The sequence below is a fragment of the Prenolepis imparis genome, unplaced genomic scaffold, assembly GCF_030444845.1.
Source record: "Prenolepis imparis isolate NDT839.2.m4 unplaced genomic scaffold, iyPreImpa1.0 SCAF_285, whole genome shotgun sequence".
Taxonomy (NCBI): domain Eukaryota; kingdom Metazoa; phylum Arthropoda; class Insecta; order Hymenoptera; family Formicidae; genus Prenolepis; species Prenolepis imparis.
Window position 1 is genome coordinate 1 of NW_028141443.1, and position 21,669 is coordinate 21,669.

General features: G+C 42.5%; 1 protein-coding gene across 1 annotated transcript; it reads right to left on the reverse strand.

The window, feature by feature from the left end:
* Positions 1 to 5,169: 5,169 nt before the first annotated feature.
* Positions 5,170 to 6,156, reverse strand: LOC145948223 (uncharacterized). Its single transcript, XM_083057965.1, has one exon. It carries the CDS (start codon positions 6,154 to 6,156, stop codon positions 5,170 to 5,172), a length of 987 nt encoding a protein of 328 aa, XP_082914091.1.
* Positions 6,157 to 21,669: the final 15,513 nt, after the last annotated feature.

Sequence of the window (21,669 nt, forward strand, 5' to 3'; positions counted from 1 at the left end):
AGCCCCGGCATATTCTGTTGGCCACCCGTTTTTGCAGTTGCCTTAGGGCATTCCTTGCCCCGCGGGCGGCCCCCAGACTTTCCTCCCATACCGGGGCTCCGTACAAGAGCATCGAGTGTATTGTTCCGGCGTACAGTCGGCGAACACTCCCGCTCGGCCCCCCAAGGTTTGGCAGCAAGCGTTGTAAAGCTATTGCTGCCTTCTCCATCCTGGGAAATATTTGGCGGAAGTGCTCGCGAAATGTCCACTTGCCATCGAGGTGGAAGCCCAAGTACTTCATGTGGGCCCCCACCTATATTATGGTTTCCTCCACAATGATGTGGGCTCTTGGTGGCGCCCCATGAGACCCGTCGTATAGATAGACGGTCTCAGTTTTCTGGGGCGCCACCTTAAGCCCCATCTGTCGGATGAGTCGCACAACGCAGTTTACTGCGAAGTTGACTCGAGCGGTTGCATCTTCCCACGAGGTCCCCCCGGCCATCACCAGTGTGTCATCGGCATAACACACCGCGTGGCAGCCGGGAGGGCAGTCCGAAGAACGACGTCGTATGCCAGGTTCCACATTAGGGGTCCTAGCACTGACCCCTGTGGAACCCCGCACGCCATACGACGCCTTTGTTCTTCGGCACTCCTGTCTGTATAGGCCAATTGCCTGTCTCTGAAATAGTCCCTCAGTATTGACACCAGATACGGGGGAATACCCTGTGATATTCCAGGGCCTCCCCGATCCGGTGCCATGGCAGGGTGTTAAAGGCGTTGGAAATATCCAACGAGACTGCCAATAACACCCCGCCCTCCTTCGTAACGTCCCCCGCGATCGAGCGAACCCGCAGTACAGCATCCACAGTGGATCGCCCGACACGGAAGCCGTATTGCCCGTCACTAAGATTGGGACCACTCCAGGATAAATGATAGACGAGGCGGTCGACAATGATTCTTTCCAGAATCTTGCCCGCCTCGTCTATAAGACAAATTGGCCTATACGCCGAGGGCACGTCCCTCGGCTTGCCCTCTTTAGGAAGGAGGACTATACGCGCCTCCTTCCATCCTCGCGGAAATGAGCCCATGCGGAAACACTCGTTGTACAGTCTCCGCATGGGCTCTGCAAGACCCCGATAGGCGAGAGCCCAGGCCTTCCCATGTATGCCATCGGGACCGGGAGCTTTCCCGCTCTTGATATTCCCGATGGCCTTTTTGAGCTCTCCTCCCGTGACCCCCATGGCCTTCTCGTCCCACACCCAGTCCCGCGCCGGAATCGGGTCCGTGTTTCCCTCATCCAGCGGGAACAGGGTGTTCACGACTCGGCCAATAAATTGGGGGTCAAAAGTTTCCGTTATGGGGGTCCCCCCGCCTTTAAGTTTATTTAACACTATGCGGTAAGGGCGCCCCCACGGATCCTCGTCCAGGGAGGAGAGCAGTTCCTCCCAGGCTCCCGTCTTGGCCTTTCTTATCAGGTTCGCGCAGGGCATTGCGTCTTTCTCTGTACGCGTCCCACGCGTCCTGATAACCCTCGGGTTCTGTCCGCTCGAACCTCTTCCTTTTACGGACTGTTCTTCTTGCGTGGTCGGAGGCTCGCCTTAATTCGGCGATTTCCTCCGACCACCAATATGTCTTTCTGGGGGACCTGTTTTTCACCCTGGGCATGGCCGCATCGCAGGCTTCGCTTACTGTCCTGAGCAGCCATGTCCGTTGTTCTTCCAGGTCTCCTCTTGTTTCTCCTCCTTGAACCAGCAAGGTGACCTCTATCGTGGCCAGGAACGCGTCCTGGTCCATCTTCTTGAGGGCCCATCTGCGAGAGACAGCCTCTCTCAATCGGCGGCGCTCCACCACATCTTGGGGGAAGGCATTGACGGAGAACTCTATATATCTAAACCACGTTCATACCTCGATCAACCACCTTCGAACCACTTTCGAACCACGTTCGTACCTCGATCAACCACCTTCGAAACACTTTCGACCCACGTTCGTACCTCGATCAACCACCTTCGAACCACTTTCGTACCTTGATCAACCACCTTCGAATCACTTTCGAACCACGTTCGTATCTCGATCAACCACTTTCGAACCACTTTCGAACCACGTTCGTACCTCGATCAACCACCTTCGAACCTCGATCGACTAAATTTAAAATTATAATATAAGAAAGCTGTCGCATACTGAAATTAATACGAGCACGTGCGGACATATAATACTTGTATGTGTGTGAGGAAAATGAGAGAACAAAGAGAATATTATTTCAATAATAAAAATTTATTCAATAAAAATTTATTCAATAAAAGGGTGTGGTGATTCATTGTGATGATTCGACCACCAATTAACACAACTCTTGGATACATAAAATAATGTATTATAAACATTTATTTAAAATATCTGTACACTGTTTATTTTACAATATATTAAAATATTTATATAATAATTTTATAAATAAATACAAATATACATATAATATACATATAATATACATATAATATACAGTTTTTACATATTTTACAAAATATACATATTTACAAAAATATAATTTATAGTGGTATCTTATAATGTCCCCAGGGTAATGTTTCGGTGCTTTCAGGTATGATATACCGCTTGTCGTCGTACGGACTTAGAGCAATTTTTGTCTCGCGAATGGTGTATACTTTATGCAGCTTGGATCTTATGCAAGACTGCTAAGGTGGCATTTCAATCTCTTCATATAAACACCGTGTATAATCGTCAAATGTTATCGTTCTCGCGACAACTCTTGACACCTTTTACTTTTTTCGTATCCTTCTTGCCATCCACTCGCAAGGCATACATTTTTGCTCTAAGCCCTACAAATTCGGTCATTATCGCGCCATTATTTTCATCCTTCATAAGACCCGGTACTTTTTTATTCACGAGCGGTATACCATACACATTGTCCGCAGCATAATCGCTCGTATCAAATTTGCTTACGTCGCGCTTCATATTCTTATACACATCTTCACATTCGATGTGATATATTAAACTGTCGGTGTACATTACCCTGCATCTGTCGCGATATAGCGGTGACATGTACTCGTGATGAAATTCGTATAAACATGTTTTGGAAATGTCGAGTATGCACATGCCAACATAGATTGGTTTGTAAAATTTTACTTCGAATTTATGTAATTCTACAGCAATAAGATTTTCCGAAAAAATGCTTCTACTATGGAAATTTGGTTTCGCAATCATTGCCTCTGCACCGTATCTTCCTTCCCAATGTGTGATAAGTTTTACATCAACCCGATTACGCACATTTTCCATCGTCTTGCCAAATACTGCATTATTCATTAATTTGTATAAAGTTTTTTCGAAATCATTTCTCGCTTGTGTTCTAAATTGTGTATTAAGTTCGATATAATTTCGAAGCCATGGAGATTGAGTAAATTGTAATACGCGATGTATTTTTGTAACGCGAAGGCCGTGTCGCATACATTGCTGCAGGTTGCGGTAATGTATGACGTAACGCTTCTTATCGTAAAGCGTTGCGAGAAGCTTGTCTTCCCGCTTGCCGGGCGGCTTGTCACGTGTCGGGCAAAACGGTAGATCTGTGTGCGTGTCGTGAAGACATTGTGGATATTCTAAATCTATTTCGAGGATGTAGCCTGTAGATGAATCGAGCGCGATAGATGATACGTCGAAATTTGATAAGTCATCGACCCATCGAAAATCGGCATAAGGCAATGGTTGACACATTGCCCATCCGTACAGATTGTTTATATCAAAGTACATGAGATACGATGATGGTTTCGATGTATCGTACGACTGCATGTACTTGTTATTAGCATGCGCGTATCTATTGGAACATTGACTTAGACCGCCGCGTATACCCCGTTCGATAAACATAACCATGTCGATATCGATAAGCAATTCGAACGTAATATTTGTATGTTTTAACATGGCATCCCATGTATACCCGGGTAGAGTATAGTAATACGCGGGGTCAAGCTCATAACTTTTAATACAACTATCGCGGAAATTTTCAAAAATATCTGCTAATAACAAGACATCAATTTTTAAATATAGATCACTATACTCGCCTAGCGTTCGAAGGGAGAAGTGCTTCCAGACGTTCTCGGCGTGCGCGTAATCGCTCTCGGATACTGTGTCACCGGTCAAGGAACTGTAGAATGATTCGCGCGGTTGTAAACGCGTATCTTGCAACTTGTTGACACAGTCAATGTATTCATATGGAAAGACGCCTTTCCGTGTCAATAGATTGAAATTTTCGGTCGATAAATTTAGAAATTCCGATTGCAGAATTTGGAGTTTGTCTTTATCCATAAAAGATGCCAATTTGTCGAGACTTGTTGTGAGAAATTTATACGAGTCGATGAAACGTAATTTAATATGATTTTTCCAATCTTTGTCATCGTTGGTACTATTGACCGTTTTTGTGAATGATATGTATTTTTCTTTAGTTATCGGAAGTAATTCAACGCTCCCTTCAAACGCTGTAGCTATATCCTCGATAATGAAATGTGCGTCATAACCTGATAAATTGTAAAAAACTATCGTAATACAAAAAGATTCTTTATAATTTAGATTGCAATTTGAGTGCGCGGGACCTTTGTATCGTCCGGTCAGATGGCAATGATCGCGTACGCGCGTATCATCTTCTGCAAACGGTTTTTTGCATATATGACAATGCGTCGCGCTGTGAAATTTTTCACACTCATCCGATGTTAAATTTACCATGGGAACATTTGTGGTTAAAATGGTTTTTACGCGTTGTGCTAAATTTTTTAGTTGTTCGGCGAACCATGAAACGCAATCGGCGCTATGATGAGAGTGATACGCGGATAATGAATTGTCAAACGAGCACTGTACATATACTAAATACTTGATGATGTTGATAATTTTTTTCTTCTTCGGCCAAAACACATTCGAGGTCGGCATACACCACAAATGGAAGTCGCTCTTTCCTGGTGTTGTTGTTAAACGATAGCCACTTGTCCTTATCGCTCGGTAATCGGATAGCGCAGTCATTCATCTCTCCGCAATCTACCATATGTGTCTGCAACTTGTCCTCAGACCCAAAGTAATGCAAGCATCTGTAAAAGATAATAGCAATTATAAACACTTCATAATTATTTTATGATTATTTAATATATAATTTTATTGCAATAAATATACGTACCGATCGCAGATATATTTTCTGTCATTGTTTTAGCTCAATTGCGAGCTGACAAGTCGGGATAAATTCTTGATCCACGTGAAATGTCCAACGCTGTTGCTATCATGCACGTACAGCAGGTTGATGTGTCTGTCTTTCTTTTCCTCCGAGAGACGTATTGGGACAATGTTCTTTTCTTCGATGCTGTACACGTTGATTGAGATGTTATTTGCCAATTCAAATTTCTTAATTTGATTCAACGTCATCGGAAACTCAATGTCCTGGAGATTCAACACCGTCGTATAGTGCGGATATGACGACGTTCTCTCACTATATTTTGCAACTGGATGCAGAGCAGCGACCACCGCCCACGCGAAACATGCATTGTCTTTAGATTGCACGTTCACTACTGCTCTTTTGTTCATTATTTCTCGCGGCAATTTAATGTGACATCCCGCGCGCATTGGATTATACTTGTTTATATTTATAATCAAATTGATTATTCGCAACAATGCCCAACCACTATCACGTTCTTGAAATTCTTCTAGCGATGCTAGTGTGGGCTCGATAACGCGGCGTTTGTACCAATCATGTAAATCGGAGGTGCGAAAGATTTCAAAGTTTTTAGTGTTGACACTTTTATTAGCGCGCTTATCGCCTAACACAAACTCTCCATTAAATATAGTGTTCACTTTTACACTAGTGTGTTTTTGCAACACTTTTTGCACGTGTTCGATCACAATGTCTTTGGCATCCTCTAGAAATTGACGAGGTTCGATGTGATTGCTGTTTATTACTGCACCGGTCAAAATGCGGCTGTCGAACGCCGTATCAATCTCTCGCCATATGAGTCCGATGTCTCGCGAACTGCTTCCGGCACCTGCGTGTACAAAACGTCTGCGTACCGAATTTTTCAACCCTTCCAGACGAGCAATTTGAGCGACAAGAGATTGTCGAACTCCGATCGCTAATCGTGGGCGTTTGATTCGGCTTTGTTCTTCCAATGATTCGATGTATTCGTCACATCGTTGCTCCCACATAATTAATTCTTCCGCCGATTTCACCCTTGCGGATTGCTCCAACAAACTTGCTTCCAATTGTGCCATATTTCTTTACTTGAGATGCACTTCTTGAACCTCTGACAAAGATACTGACATAGTATGCCTCTTTACCATCCTTTTTATTTGATTGTAGAGATCATTGGCACTCAAGTATGTTGCACTTAACTTTGTGATTTTGTTACGTACGAATGATGCATCGACCTTGAAATTGATACATTTTTGCACATTTCGCGAGATTCATCTCAAGATGAGAGCGGCCGTACATTGGCGCTCGAAAATTTTAATTATGTTGCATTTTCTTGTGATTTTGTTACATACGTTTTGAACACTTGGGGATGATATCATAGCAGCCGTACATTGGCGCTTGAAATTTAAGATTTTGCCACATACGGATGATGTCATAGCAGTCGTACATTGATCTTGAAAGGAGGATGGGTAAAATCATCGGATTTTGGCCCAAGCGATGGAACCTTTTTTATGCATGTTTTCTTATATTTTTGGATATGCTGAATTCAAATCAAACGTTACTTTCAAGGTGCACCGATGGGAAAATATTGAAAATCGCATTTAAATTGCAGTTCTGCTCTTAGCATGACCCAAGATCAATGACGTAGACGTGGCGGCTATCTCATCTCGTGTGTGTGTGTGTGTGTGTATGTGTGTGTGTTAAAAGTCAAGCATTACAAAAAATATTGTATATGGCATGTGCGGAAGACAACGAATTACGTCGCGCGTGAAGTTGCCGCATTCGCCTCAGCTTATGATACAGATACATTCACACTCGTACTTGTGCCTTCGGCTCATGCTACAACTTCACGCGCGACGTAATTCATTGTTTTCCACACTTGCCACACAAGATATTATTGGGATATTTCAGAAAAAAATTAGTTTTATTCTCACATTTAGACTGACTTACAGTCAAATTCGGCTCTATTTAAAAAAAAACTATTTTTATTAGAGCGCTTAGATTTATCTTTTCATATTTTCCGGCAATAATTACTCCGGCGTGGCGTTATAATATATTTCTTCATTTTTTTATTGATCGGAATGGATAAGATTTGTAACATTTGTGGCGTAAGCTTAGCTAAAAAAGCAAGATCATCATATCGTCATGTAAGTGATAATATGTTTGAATGCGTAATATGTTACAGAAAACCTCATCGTGACCAAACTCAAGCTGTTCAAAGCACAATTCCAAATAAATACGACGAAGGGTCATGCTAAGAGCAGAACTGCAATTTAAATGCGATTTTCAATATTTTCCCATCGGTGCACCTTGAAAATAATGTTTGATTTGAATTCAACACATCCAAAAATATAAGAAGACATGCATAAAAAAGGTTCCATCGTTTGGGCCAAAATCCGGTGATTTTACCCATCCTCCTTTGGATATGTTGCATTTTCTTGTGATTTTGTTACGTACGTTTTGAACATCTGGGGATGATATCATAGCAGCCGTACATTGGCGCTTGAAATTTTGGATATGTTGCATTATTTTACATTTAATATTTCGTTGAGGATGATGTCATAGCAGCCGTACATCGAAAATTGGGGATTTTGTCACGTACAAATGATTTCATAGCAGCCGCGCATCGGCACTTGAAATTTTGGATATGTTGCATTATTTTACATCTAATATCTCATCTGAGGATGATGTCATAGCGGCCAAACATTGGCGCTTGTGTTACATTTTTGCAAATCGGTTAATTGTGATTTTGTCACATACGGATTACGCAATAGTATCAACGCTTGAAATTGATTTGCGGTTCGTATACTTGGAAGAAGATACGCCCTGACTGCTACGTCATACAAGTATTTGGAAATAGGAATCAGCGTTGGAGTCATATCTTATGTGGAATTGGCTATTGGCGATAATCGAGGCAATCAAATAATATTGCCTATTGAAACATGGAAATCGCTAATGCAGAAACGAGCTGATATTGAGCGGCTAACTGAAACTCCGCTATGGATTTGTGATCTGACACTTGAATTGGTTAACATGTCTACTTCAAAAATTATAAAGATTACATCATCTAATAATACTTTATACATGAAACCATCAACTTTATTACGTTTATTTAATTTTAAAAAATGTATAGATCATATGTATTCCTGATTGTGTGAAAATCTGCATATTGTTACTGAAAAGTTTAAACAATTTGTAAATATTTTACAACTTGATAATATCTGCGATGTGAGCAATGCCGCAAAAATGATACGTGAAAGCCCTATGTTTGACAGCGATTCACTTATTGATTGTGAATTATTAGCTTGTGCTGTAAAAGATATTCTTCATAATGCTTGTAACAAATAAAAATTATTTTACTGTTAAACTGTATGTAATTATTTCTTTCCCAATAAGATATAGCTGACAAAACTATTTCTTCGCTCTCTGGTGATGTAAAAAGTGATGAGCTAGCCGAGACATGATACTCCAGTTAGAACAAGAGAGATGTAGAATTAAAATCATGAGGGGAGCAACATTATAATATGTGTACCGTCATAAAGTTTTTAGCATTTGACGAGTTAAAGTGTCCTGGACGAAGTGCAAGTGAGAAGAAACAAATGAATATAGAAGATAGTGATGAAGATGTGATTATTGATGAAGACAATGATGAAGACATTGAAATAAATGTTGAAGAAGCGAACAATGAAGAGAAAGACATGGATATCGAAGAAGTGAACAATGAAGAATCATCCGATGATGATATAGGAATTTTAAAAGATTCTGATTATGATAGTGATTGCAGTGAGTGTGTTGATAAACGCGTAAAACGTTTAAAGCCGACAGACATTAGAAACATTGATGAGCTACTGAAAATGTGTTGCATTTCTTTTTACTATAGAGTTTATAATGATAAATTTTGCACAGCGTGTTTCCTGCGAGTTAATGACTTGTACACGCATGCTTGTGCTGTGCGTGAACATGAAACTGAAAAATACGTTTATCTTTTGGGAGATAGATGTTGTGAGTGTAGAGGTTCAATATCCCAAATACTATCGTGCAATCTGTGTCCTATTTGCACAAAATAAACTAGCATAAACTATTATAGTGAGTATATATTAGTGATTAATTAAAAACATTCCGTGTGTATCGAAAAATGGCGAACAATATGGGGGAAATCGAAGCATTAGAATGGCATCTGTGGAGTCATTTCCTTTGGGTGGATTCGAAAAGAGAATGCGCTGTGTGGGAAGATCAATGTGACACGTGTATCGAGTTGTTGATGGAAGAGCAAAAACAAATTGATTGTGAACATTTGGAAGATTATTATTATGCATTTCTTCGCGCTCGAATTGCACGCCTCGAGGGTTTAAAGTACTCATTACGCAGACTTTTCGAACCTGGTGTCAGTGTTCCAGCGATATCGGGAAATAATCCAGTGAGTTCGATCGTGCAAGCGATACAAAGTCGAGAAATCGGTTTAAAAAAATCCTATACAGAACACCTATACTCGCGCTGGGGACTTCATAATTTTTATGCAGCAGAATTCAACCCACCATCACCACCATCACCACCATCACCACCATCACCACCATCACCACCATCACCATCATCACCATCACCACCGTCCGATGAACTTTTCGGACTCGTTCCTGAAGATTTTAATGATTGGTAATATTGTAAGTATATTTAATCTATTTTTGTAATATATATTAAAATTAATAATAAATTCTTACTTTTGTTTCAGTAGACTGGTAGATAGAGACCATCGTATAATGGTTACCGTAAGAAGATGGAACCGCCGTCCTCCCTAACATATATATTTTAATCTTAATCTTATATTTTATTATTAATATATCTCTTTTTATATCTTTTTACATTATATTCTTATATTCATTATATTCCTATATTCTGTATTATATATTAATATATTATATTTTTCTTTGTTGTTTTTCTTATATTTTATATTATATAATCTTACACACACATACACACACAAATGTATATTACACTTGATACATATTAAATTATTGTTATTATTTTAAAAAATGTATATTTTATTTTAGATTAAGATGCGCTATCTCGCCTCGCGACATCTCTCTCCTTCTCGCGACCACTATCTCTCTCGCTCTTGCATATACGCCTCTCTTGCGATATCTCGCTCGCGTGCGCCTCGCGCTCTCCTTCGCGTCATCTCCTCGCTCCGCTACCTCTCTCGCTCTTGCATATACACCTCTCTTGCGATATCTCGCTCGCGTGCGCCTCGCGCTCTCCTTCGCGTCATCTCCTCGCTCCGCTTCCTCTCCATCTCGCACTATCTCGCGACCGCTATCTCTCTCCTTCGCGTGCGTCATCTCTCTCGCGTTCGCCTCGCGCTCTCCTTCGCGTCATCTCCTTCACGTTCCTCTCTCCCCGCGGACCCCTCACCAATCAAGCTCCACACGGTCTTTCGCGGTTTTCTCTCTCCCCGCGGCCCCCTCGCGGACCCGGCACCTAAATCGCGGACGCTTCCCCCTCCCCGCGGCCTCCTCGCGGACCCTAACCTCGTGGACGCCTCGCCCTCCCCGCGTGACGTCATTCCCCCGCGCCGTAGGTTTCCCTCGCCACTCACCCCCCCTTCATTGCCCCTGTGTTAGAACTCTCCTAGTATCACTACTGGTGAGAAATGCATTCATTTATTGTATTAATTTGCGCTTGGTTTTTTCTGCGTGATTGATTAGAATTATTTTTATAGTTATCTTTATAATTGTTTTTAGGTTGATTGGACGCGATTTGCGTATCAGTAGCGGATTCAGCGTTTTTGGGTGCAGTCTCTGCTGCGGATTGTGGTAAATTTTCTGAAATTTTATTGTTATTATTATTATTATTATTATTATTATTACTAGGCGGTTTTTTTGAAATTTCCGCAATTTCTAAAATTTTAATTATAGGAATAAAAAATTCAATTGGATCATCTAAAGTATTGGTGATTCTAATATATGCTTTATCATTTATGCAGGCTACAACCGATTCTAAATATACATAAACTCCGTCGCGATCCATTTTTTGGCGAGGGATGTAACCAGTTTTGATCTCTGGATTAGAGATGCGAATTGTGACTCCTGAATTAATACGCGGAGGTTACGCGGAGGTACGATTACTGATTCTTTTTCTTTAAATCGAAATGAGCAATTGTGCCATGTAATTAATTGATTGCCGTAATTTATACATGCATTGTGTTCAGTAAAAAATGTTGATCCTAAAATTCCTTGTGTTATTATAGGAAATTTGTCGGGTACAACGTGAAACGTCACCGGTGCATAAGAGATGTGGACTACTACGGAGCCTATAGTATTGACAATGTTTTCAGTGATACCGGTGAGTTGAATTATATCTTTATTATTGATATAAATTTCGGGGTTAATACATCCCTTTTTTATAATATTAAGTTGTGCTCCCGTATCGAGCATAAAAGCTATGGATCCTCTGAAGGATGGAGATTCGAGTTCGACAGCTGGTACTATTCCGTCCTCTCCCCTGAGGATCTGGAGGGACCTGGATTCCCTTCCATGTAATTTGTCGACAGGGCTTTGCCTAGGCCTCGAGTCGCCCCATTGGTCGAGAGCCCTGGGTGGTTTCCCGTATTTTGCGAAGGTGCGTTATTTGAATAATTATATTATTACCATTTCTATCATTATTGTTATAATTATTTTGATTGTTGCTATAATTATTAGGATTATTGCTATAGTTATTATTTCGATTATAATTATAATTTAATTAATATAATTAAATAAAGGTTCCGTGAAATTAAAATGTATTACAAAGAAAGGCGAAGGAACCAGCGCAGTAATTAAGGCGCAAACATTTTAGTTTATTCAAAATATAAAAAAATTCGCGAACGTTTCTGTCCTTTTTTTGGACTCTCCTCAGCGCAATACCTGAAATTTACCATAATTAAGTTCAATACTATAAAAAAACGAGTAATTATAACGCATTATTTGCCAGCGTAAATTAACAATATAATTAATATAATTAAATAAAGGTTCCGTGAAATTAAAATGTATTACAAAGAAAGGCGAAGGAACCAGCGCAGTAATTAAGGTGCAAACATTTTAGTTTATTCAAAATATAAAAAAATTCGCGAACGTTTCTGTCCTTTTTTTGGACTCTCCTCAGCGCAATACCTGAAATTTACCATAATTAAGTTCAATACTATAAAAAAACGAGTAATTATAACGCATTATTTGCCAGCGTAAATTAACAATATAATTAATATAATTAAATAAAGGTTCCGTGAAATTAAAATGTATTACAAAGAAAGGCGAAGGAACCAGCGCAGTAATTAAGGCGCAAACATTTTAGTTTATTCAAAATATGATAAATTCGCGAACGTTTCTGTCCTTTTTTTGGACTCTCCTCAGCGCAATACCTGAAATTTACCATATTTTTTTATATTTTGAATAAACTAAAATGTTTGCGCCTTAATTACTGCGCTGGTTCCTTCGCCTTTCTTTGTAATACATTTTAATTTCACGGAACCTTTATTTAATTATATTAATTATATTGTTAATTTACGCTGGCAAATAATGCGTTATAATTACTCGTTTTTTTATAGTATTGAACTTAATTATGGTAAATTTCAGGTATTGCACTGAGGAGAGTCCAAAAAATGGACAGAAACGTTCGCGAATTTTTTTATATTTTGAATAAACTAAAATGTTTGCGCCTTAATTACTGCGCTGGTTCCTTCGCCTTTCTTTGTAATACATTATAATTATAATTGTTATTTCTATCGTAGCTGCTGTTATAATTATTATTATTATTAAACCCTTCGCGGTATTGTCGTTTGCGACATTCGTGTATTAAATGTCCGAATCTTTTACAGAAGCTACAAATTTTCTGGGCTCCGTTTGCTGGAGGACTTGGTGTTGCGTTCGGGGGACTAGGAGTGTTATCGCGTTGTAATATTCGCGTCGGATTTTCAGGTACGGAATTCTCTCGATAATTACGAGGGTTTTTATTTCTAACTTCTTCTCTTTCTAAGCGTCTATTAATTACCAGTACTTTTGAACAGGCGTCTGTGAAGTTATCGTATCCTTCAGCGCGGAGTTCTATCCGATATTCCTTTGGAAGTCCTTCGTAGAATGCTTCAAGAGCGAATGACTCTATGGATGTGGTTTCGAATTCATTCAACAGTCTACTAAGGTTGGTTTGATCTCCCTCTATTATGGCTGTCCTTAAGTCCTTAATACGTCCTATATAATCAAGAATGTGTTCGTTCTGTTTTTTATAGGCCATGCTTAATTGTCCGCGGTAGTAATTAGAGCTTCTACCGGGTCCGGAGGTACGTTTGAGGCAATCGACGAACTTTTCTACCGTCGAGTGGATTTCATCTTCTACGGCAAGGTACGCGTGATGAGTCAATTTATTGCGTAGCATTCGTACAAAATGTGCTTCGTCCGTTAATGATATTGACTCTTTTGCTCTTTTGCAGGCTCTCGCGAATTGCCAGACGGGAATGTTGTGCCCATCGTATTTCGGTACGAGATCAAGAGCATCGCGGAGATAAGATTTTGAATTTCCCATCCCTACAAGAGGATTCTTCGTCGCTGTTGCCATTTGTGCTAACGGATTCGGATAATTAAATGTGAGATTAGGACCTACGGCGGTCTCATTTGGGGTAGACGCTGAAAAACTATTGGTGAGTGTACGCATCATATTTTCTAATAATTCTGTACGTTTACATAATTCCGTTTCTTTTTCACGCATTTCTTTGAGTGCGATTTCATAATTGACGCGATCTTCGTTGCTCGCGACGTAATTTGTAGGTTCCCCTGAGCGATCCATTTTAAATATTTATACTTTAGTGTAAAATTTTATTTATAAATGTATTTGTAAAGTGTAAAATTTCGTAGTATTCTTATTATGTGTAAATAATATTATGTAATAATATAATTGTGTTTGGAAAATATCTAAACTCCTAAACGACCTCTTCCTTGTTCGTTCTCACTCCCACTCACCCGCTATCACTCGCTCTCTCATCCTCTCTCTTTCTGACTTCACATGCATTCTCGCTCCCCCTTTCCCACGGCCGTGACCCACAAATCACGGGCTATCTCCCTGAGGTAACTAGGCCAATCAAGGAGCAACACATCAATCATCGTGCGCACATGTCGCCTCTAAAAGGATCTCGCTATCATCGTCTCAGTACTTCGTTTCTGGCAACAACGAGCGGTTCTCTCGCAGCTACACACGTGTGAACAAGAAAGTGAAACGGATCAAAAGGTGAATATCAGGAACTCTACAACGGATCAGTGCTATCTCTCGGACTCTCTATCTCCAAGGAACGATTATAGGATCTCTCATAGTGACAACGGACTACGACAAGTGAATCTCTACGAACAGATCAAGTGCGACATAACAATCAGTGCGGCCGTTAGCGTTCTCCTCGGGCGGCCACGTGTCGCGATATCCTTCGGACTTCTCCATACATTTTTCTCGTCATAAAGACCAAAGACATTTTATTTTCCATTTTGTATATTCTAACGTTTCTTGATTGGCAGAAGGCCAGTATTCAGTGCCGCCGTACATTATTATAATAAATTAGAATTATATTGTTGTGTGAAACATCGCCCGTTTTGATTTTGTGGTTTCTGCCCATATTTCTGCCTCACTCCAACTAACCAGAATTCTCACCGGACTTTTATCTCAACAAATTGTAATAAATAATATTCGTATTTATTATTTTTCGTTTACGTGATACGATTCGCGATTTGTCAATTCTTCTATAAATAATATACGATACGGTAATAATTCGTGTACATATAGTAGATAATATTCGTAATAGGTATCTTTGGTTGAAATTGCAAATTATATTAATTGATTTGTGAATTTACTTGTTTCTAATTTACAGCGTGATGATTATATTATTCTCCTGATGAGCAAATTCCACTAACGATGGCTGTTCTATCCCACCGCTGTCACCAGTTTTTCTTTTTTGTCACGTCCTGGGGTAAGTATTTTTCTAACGCGTTCGCGCGCCTCTATGAGTACGCGATAAGACACCTGACTAGCGGGGCCGAGCGGTAGAACACGCGTGGTCAGGAGTAAAGGAGAACGCGTTAATCTTAACTAGGACGCTTAATTTTTATTATTTATAAAAATAGATAATTTCGTAAGCGGATGGATAGAAATGTATGTATATTTTTATGATTGAAATGAGAGGGGAAAATGTGAGTAGTGCGTACGCGAGCTCTTATTTACTATGTTACTGATTTGGTATTTATATAGGAATAATGTTACTGCTTTTTATATAATAATAATGTATTTATTCTAATGTTATAATTTCAGGCTTTCGGGGAGGCTTGATTATAATTTTGAGAGGCCGTGGAGCATGATTTTGCGATGAGAGGGTACGACGGATCTCTCTTGGTTTTATCGCCTCGAATACGACTTCCGGTTCTGATTCGTCGAGTGGCGAGTGATCGCCAGTTATTTGCAATCGCTAGCAAAATAAATTGAGAGAGGAACTCCCGCAGCGGAACTATTCCGTCGTATACATCGGACTTTAATTTAAAGCCCGTTTTCGCGCGGAAATCGTAATTCGGATCACCCGCGATAATCACGGCACTCGCGGTACTCGCGCAAGCTCTAGGATCGTTTTGCGTGTCTCCGCAAGCTCTATTACTAGAAGGACTTAGCTGTTCATTCTGACGCGCTGAAATTCTCTGCTCTAATCGGTGCAGGTGATCATCCTTCTCTTGAAGAAGAGCCTCGAAACGAGCCTGCTGTTGTTCTCGCTCTGCACGTATTTTTTGTAGTTCTCGTAATGCGGCCTGCAACGCAACCGTTTCGGAAGTCTCGTTGACAGTCGTTCGAGATCGTGTCGTTCTTGAAGAATGCTGCGCTGTCATTTCGTTGTTGATATTATCCTCGTTGGTCTTCTCGGTTTATCCCGGACGAGCCCCCAAAATGTTGCGTCTCCCTGGACGCCTCTTGCAATCCTCCCGAGATATCTCACTCACACAAGCACTCTCATTCGCGTGCGAAATAAATTAAGACACGGTTGTGAACACATTGGTGTTTAATGGAGTGACGACCCTTTGAGATACAAATAGAAGAAGTACAATTAATATTGGGAAATTAGTCAGAGGTCTTGTAACGTCAAAACAGTATGACAGCTAGACCAAGACTGACATGGCGAAGGAAAACAAAAGTAACCCGGGGGTTGTTTATCAACAACCCTCTTGACGACGATCTCCCGGAAACGTATAGGGGATGATCTTGAAATGTAGATCTGAGAATGAGGATGCAGATCCGAGGGGGCGCAACAATATATACATATATATATATATATATATATATATTGCGATCTTTACCCGCCTCACGAACGCCGATCGCGAAGGGGGGTTCGTACAATATCAAAAGTACAATATTAATGATTAGCTATTCGTCAACAGCATAAATTTCGGTATCCGGAGCGTTCGTTAACTATGCAAATCTTCGGTAACCGGGGTGTTCAGTAAGATACTGTAATTCGGTAACCCGGTATGTTCGTTAAATAAATTGGGCGCCAGGCGCGATTTCTCGCGCCACGGTAACGAGAATGTTTTAGAGTAGCGGAATTGCGGTCCGGCTGCGCCTAGTCCAGTATATGACAGAGGGGCGCGATTCTAGAGTAACACGCTGAATAAATTCTGGCGAGGAGGGGGGGGGAGCATTCGATATACACTTTCAATATTTAACAATCAAGTATATTTAACATATATTACATTAAAAGGACATTTACAATTATCAAGTTAATAATAACGGAGTTACAAAAAGATGAATATTCGATCGGAAACAAGGCTCGGTAGATGATATAATCGCGATATACGAACGTATTCGTAGTGAAAATAACTACGGTAGCGAACAATAGCTGCGAGAAGATAAGCGCGATATACAAAAACTCAGGAATGCGAACGCGGCATTCCTCACGCGCGCGAGACCAATGTCTTCACAATTGATATATCGGGATGTCGGAATATTCGTCGAACGGTAATTCCGGTAGATTTGAGAAGGTTCAAATGGCTCACGGAAAACTTTTATAACGTTATTATATAATACGGTATTTACGGAATCTTCACGAAAATTGGATACACGGTAATTTCGCGGTATTCGTACGACTCTCGCAGAGTAAAACGCAATCTCAATACGGTAACGTTAACTCGCAGAGAGCGACCCCGCGCAAATTCCGATGCTCCTTCACGCGATCTTAGAATTACAACAAACGAAACGATACGGTATGATGTGGTACGATATAATATAATGTTACGGATATTAATTTATGACTACTGTCGGCGGCAACTTCCCCGAGAGGCATACTTTCGCAGAATCCGGTCTAGCTAGTATCGCGGTAACAATTATCTGGAGCGATTATGCTCTGAAAACGGAAACGGTAATTCGGTATAAGGCCGCCGATCTTATTCGGCAGAACTTAGCCCACGACACGGTAATATACAACACTAGCTCAACAATTACTACTCACGAACTACCCGAGTGGCGGCTTACAGTATCTCGCAGTGATGATCGGCTGTCGTCCCGAAGCTGCTGCTCACTCTCACTCTTGCCGGACAGAAGTGACTCTCTGAGAGAGAGTTCTTAGGTCCCTCGAGTTCCGCGTCGATTTCCCGCGCATCCTGTCGATTTTGGGTCGCCGTGGGGCGGCCTGGATCCGCCCGTCGGTCCCCCAGCGTCCTCGGCGTTATATCGATGATTTTCGGGGACTCGTCTCCCGCTCTTTCCGGTATCGTGGCGGTATCTCTCCATAATTCGTGATTTCCGGGGTTTGAATTGGCAGGCTGGCCGGGCCTTCATCCAATCCTCCCCGCGGATGTTTATGGGCTGACACGGGGCCCACCACTCATTCTGCAGCATGAGGGGCCTCTCGGTGTCCTTTAGGATGTCCAGCGGATCTCTAAAATAATTTATTTATTTTAGACTGTATATCGGGATGGCGGTAGCGATGGGAACTCGATACATAATCTTCGAGGCGGTATCCTTTCTACGGTAGCCTCATTCTCTGTTCTCCGGAGTCTTGCTTCACATTTTGTTGAGGGGTCCTCCACTCAGGTAGTCGTTTCACGATTATTTCCAATCACGCTCGCTCATTACGGTAATGCAGGAAGTATAATACAAACAAAAATAAAATAAAATATAATTTTATCGCGTTAAGGTCGCTCCCTCTCAAGGTGTGATGGCAACCTCAGGACGACTCTCCCCCCTTTCCGGTCGAGCTTTCGCCCTTGTGACGGCGCTCAAAAGGCGTCACGTCACAACTCCCCCTTCCTAGAGGAGGACCGGGGGTTCGGAGCCTCGGTAGCCGATATCCGCCACTCCAGCAGCACTTCCAGAGTATCACTTTCCGGACCTCGCAACTCATCTATGCGTTTCCTCCCTAGGTCTATTGATCCGACAGTATGTAGTGCGACTCCTTTTTCCGTATTTTCCCCTTCCGTTCGGTATGGGTGCGGGTCGCTCCGTAATCTTTCGTGCTACCCCGCACACTCGTTGCCGCGAAAAGGGAAGCCCCTATTAAGAACGATGGGTGGGTAAAGCAAACTCAAATACTTTAATTTGTGGTCCTTTATTCTAGTCCAACATAATAAAACTAACAGAATGTGGGAGGGACACGGAACTAAAGCGTAAATAGACGCACGAAAAGAAAGAGAAAAAAAAAACTTCCCACGGGACCCAAAAAAAAACTATCCTTGCGGTACCGAGCTAAAAGGAAGAAAAAACAAACAAAACAAAAAAAACAATATGATCAAACCCATGGAACAAAAAAAAACAAAAAAAACAAAATTGGTGAAAAACGGTATAAAAAAAAACAACAAAAACAAAACAAAAACTTTCGGTAGCGGTACCAAACAAAACTCTAAGGGTCGTCCGAAAGACCGAAAGGCGGAGAGGAAGGGACGATAACATTTTATTTTAGGACCCTAATGTACGCCGCGCCCTTCCCGTGAGTGGTCCCTCTCCACGTTACGTTTCCAGGGCCATCCCGGAGTGGGTCGTCGTCCTGCGCGGCTGGTCTCGAAGGACGAGGCGCCCGGGGACCTCTTCCAGCGGTATATGGCGCCGTGCCCTGGTAAGCGGAACCGCAGCGTCCACAACTGCGGAGGGTCACCCCGCTCTGGCCACATCCGTAACAGAAATCCCCTAGACGAGGAAGTGGACACCCCGCATAGGAGTCGGCTGGTCGGAATGGCAATTCCAGCACCCCCCGGGGGTCCAGTGGGACTCTGATGAGAGCGCTCTCGGGCTCTGCGGTTGGGTCCGGCCTCTGCCTCGTTTCTCGCCAGGGGGTTCCGCACCGGTGAGGTTGGCGTTCCGACCGATCGGACGCGAGGAGGAGGTTCGGTTTGGGTGGCCCGCTCAGTGGCCGCCGGCATCGAGGCCTGGACCAGGGCGTCCCGGGTGCTCGGATAGTCTCGCACCACGGCTCCCTCGGTGATCCATCTGGCCCGTCGGACCTGCTCAGCCACCTTCTCCAGGTCCAGCCAGAAGCCTTCATCGTTAAATTCGATGAACTCCCATATAGGCCGGTGTCGGAACCAGAAGCCTCTCCACAGTCGCCGTATGGCCCGGTGGTCCATCACGTCGCGCGGCATCTAAGTCGGTAACAGGGGAGGTGTAGGGTTTTAAATCTTGGATGTGGATCTTCCCCGCGGGTGACCCGTCCAGTTGCGCCAATTCATACACAACCGGAGAGATCACTCGCGCTATCTTAACGGGTCCCTGGAATTTGTGTGCTAATTTTGTGGCTATGTTCTGAGCAGCTGACGATAAAAGGTGTTGACGCTTTAATACTAGATCGCCCACCTGAAAAGTTCGGTTACGCCGACGCAAATTGTAGTAAGAAGCCTGTTTCTCGTACGCTTTATTTAAATTTTCGGTAACCCATTCGTGTAATGATTGTAACTTTTTCATACGCGTCATCCTCTTGCGGTATCTCCTTTTTCGGCAAGGTGTTCGTCTCATTCGCGGTGATCCTTTTCGATAAAGGAGATTATCATCGTTTTCAGAATTCGATTCACTCGCTCGACGGGGTTGGCTTGAGGGTGGTATGGGGGTACTGTAGTGGGTGATGTTATGATCTTCGGTAAATGCTTTAATCACTTTATTTATGAATTCGGAACCGTTGTCGGTCAAGAGGAATCGCGGGGCGCCCCACCGGGAGATCACTAAATCACCTAGGGCTTCGCTAATCTTATTTCCCGTGGCGGCTCTTAACGCTTTACATTCCACTCATTTCGTGAAAAGGTCTTGTACGACTAAAATGTACTGAAATCCAGCCTTGCTGCGCGGTAGTGGGCCCATGATATCGGTAGCTATAGCGGTCCACGGTCCGTCCGCGATACGGCGTCCCATAAGGCCTGCGGGGCTCGCCTGCTCAACCTTGGTTCGCTGACACAGATCGCATCTTTTAAGGTATTCGGTAACATCGCGGAATAAATTCGGCCAGAAATACGAAACGGCAACGCGTTGGTATGTTTTCTCCGTGCCTAAGTGCCCTGCCTGCGGTACGTCGTGCGACTCTCTTAAAACTTCCTTGCGGTACTCTTTCGGTATGACTAACTTCCAACGATCTAGGTCTTCCACTATTTCCGAAACCACGCGTTTTGGTCTCAAGAAGTACAGTCGCCCGTCCAGAACCTTCCATTGCGTGAATTTATTTGGATTCGCTACGACTTCTTTATATCGTTTACGGTACCATTCATCGTTCGTGTTCGTTAAGTCCACGGTATCTACAACTGCGATTATTTGGGCCAGGTTTGTGTCCGTGTTTTGTCGGTACCGTCTGTCTCAAACATTCGAGAAAGTGCGTCGGGTACGTGGTGTAGAGCACCCTTCCGGTGGATAACTTCATAATCTAACAATTCTTCGTATTCTAACAATTCCAGTGCCCACCTCGCTAGTCTATCCGTCGGATTCTTTAAATTATGTAGCCAGCGTAGGCTACTGTGGTCGGTAACTACGGTAAATCGGTATCCTTCCAAATATGACCTAAATTTCTGGATTGCCCATACTACGGCTAAACATTCTTGCTCGGTCACGGAGTATCTCTTTTCGGTATCTGATAGAGCTCGGCTCGCAAACGCTATTACTCTCTCCTCATCTTCGATAGTTTGGGTTAATACCGCGCCCAATCCTATTGAACTAGCATCGGTCTGCAAAACGAACGGTATCTCGAAATCCGGACATGCTAGTGTCGGTGCGGTAATCAAATGCTCCTTATCTGGTCAAAGGCGCGAACCTGATCATCCCCCACTCCCAGCGCTTGCCCTTCTTCAAAAGCCGTGTCAATGGCTCGCTCAGGCTCGCGAATTGCTGAATAAATCGTCGGTACCATGATGACATGCCCAAGAATCTACGCAATTGCTTAATATTCCGTGGGGCGGGGTACTCTAATATCGGTCGCGTCTTTTCGGGGTCCACCGTCAGTCCCTCTTTCTGCACGATGAATCCCAAGTACCGTACTTGAGACCGACCAAATTCGCATTTATTCGGATTTATTGTCAGGCCCG

What these genes read in the sequence shown, in the direction of transcription:
- LOC145948223 (XM_083057965.1), bottom strand. Translation starts at nt 6,156, where the DNA reads ATGTGGGAGCAACGATGTGACGAATACATCGAATCATTGGAAGAACAA.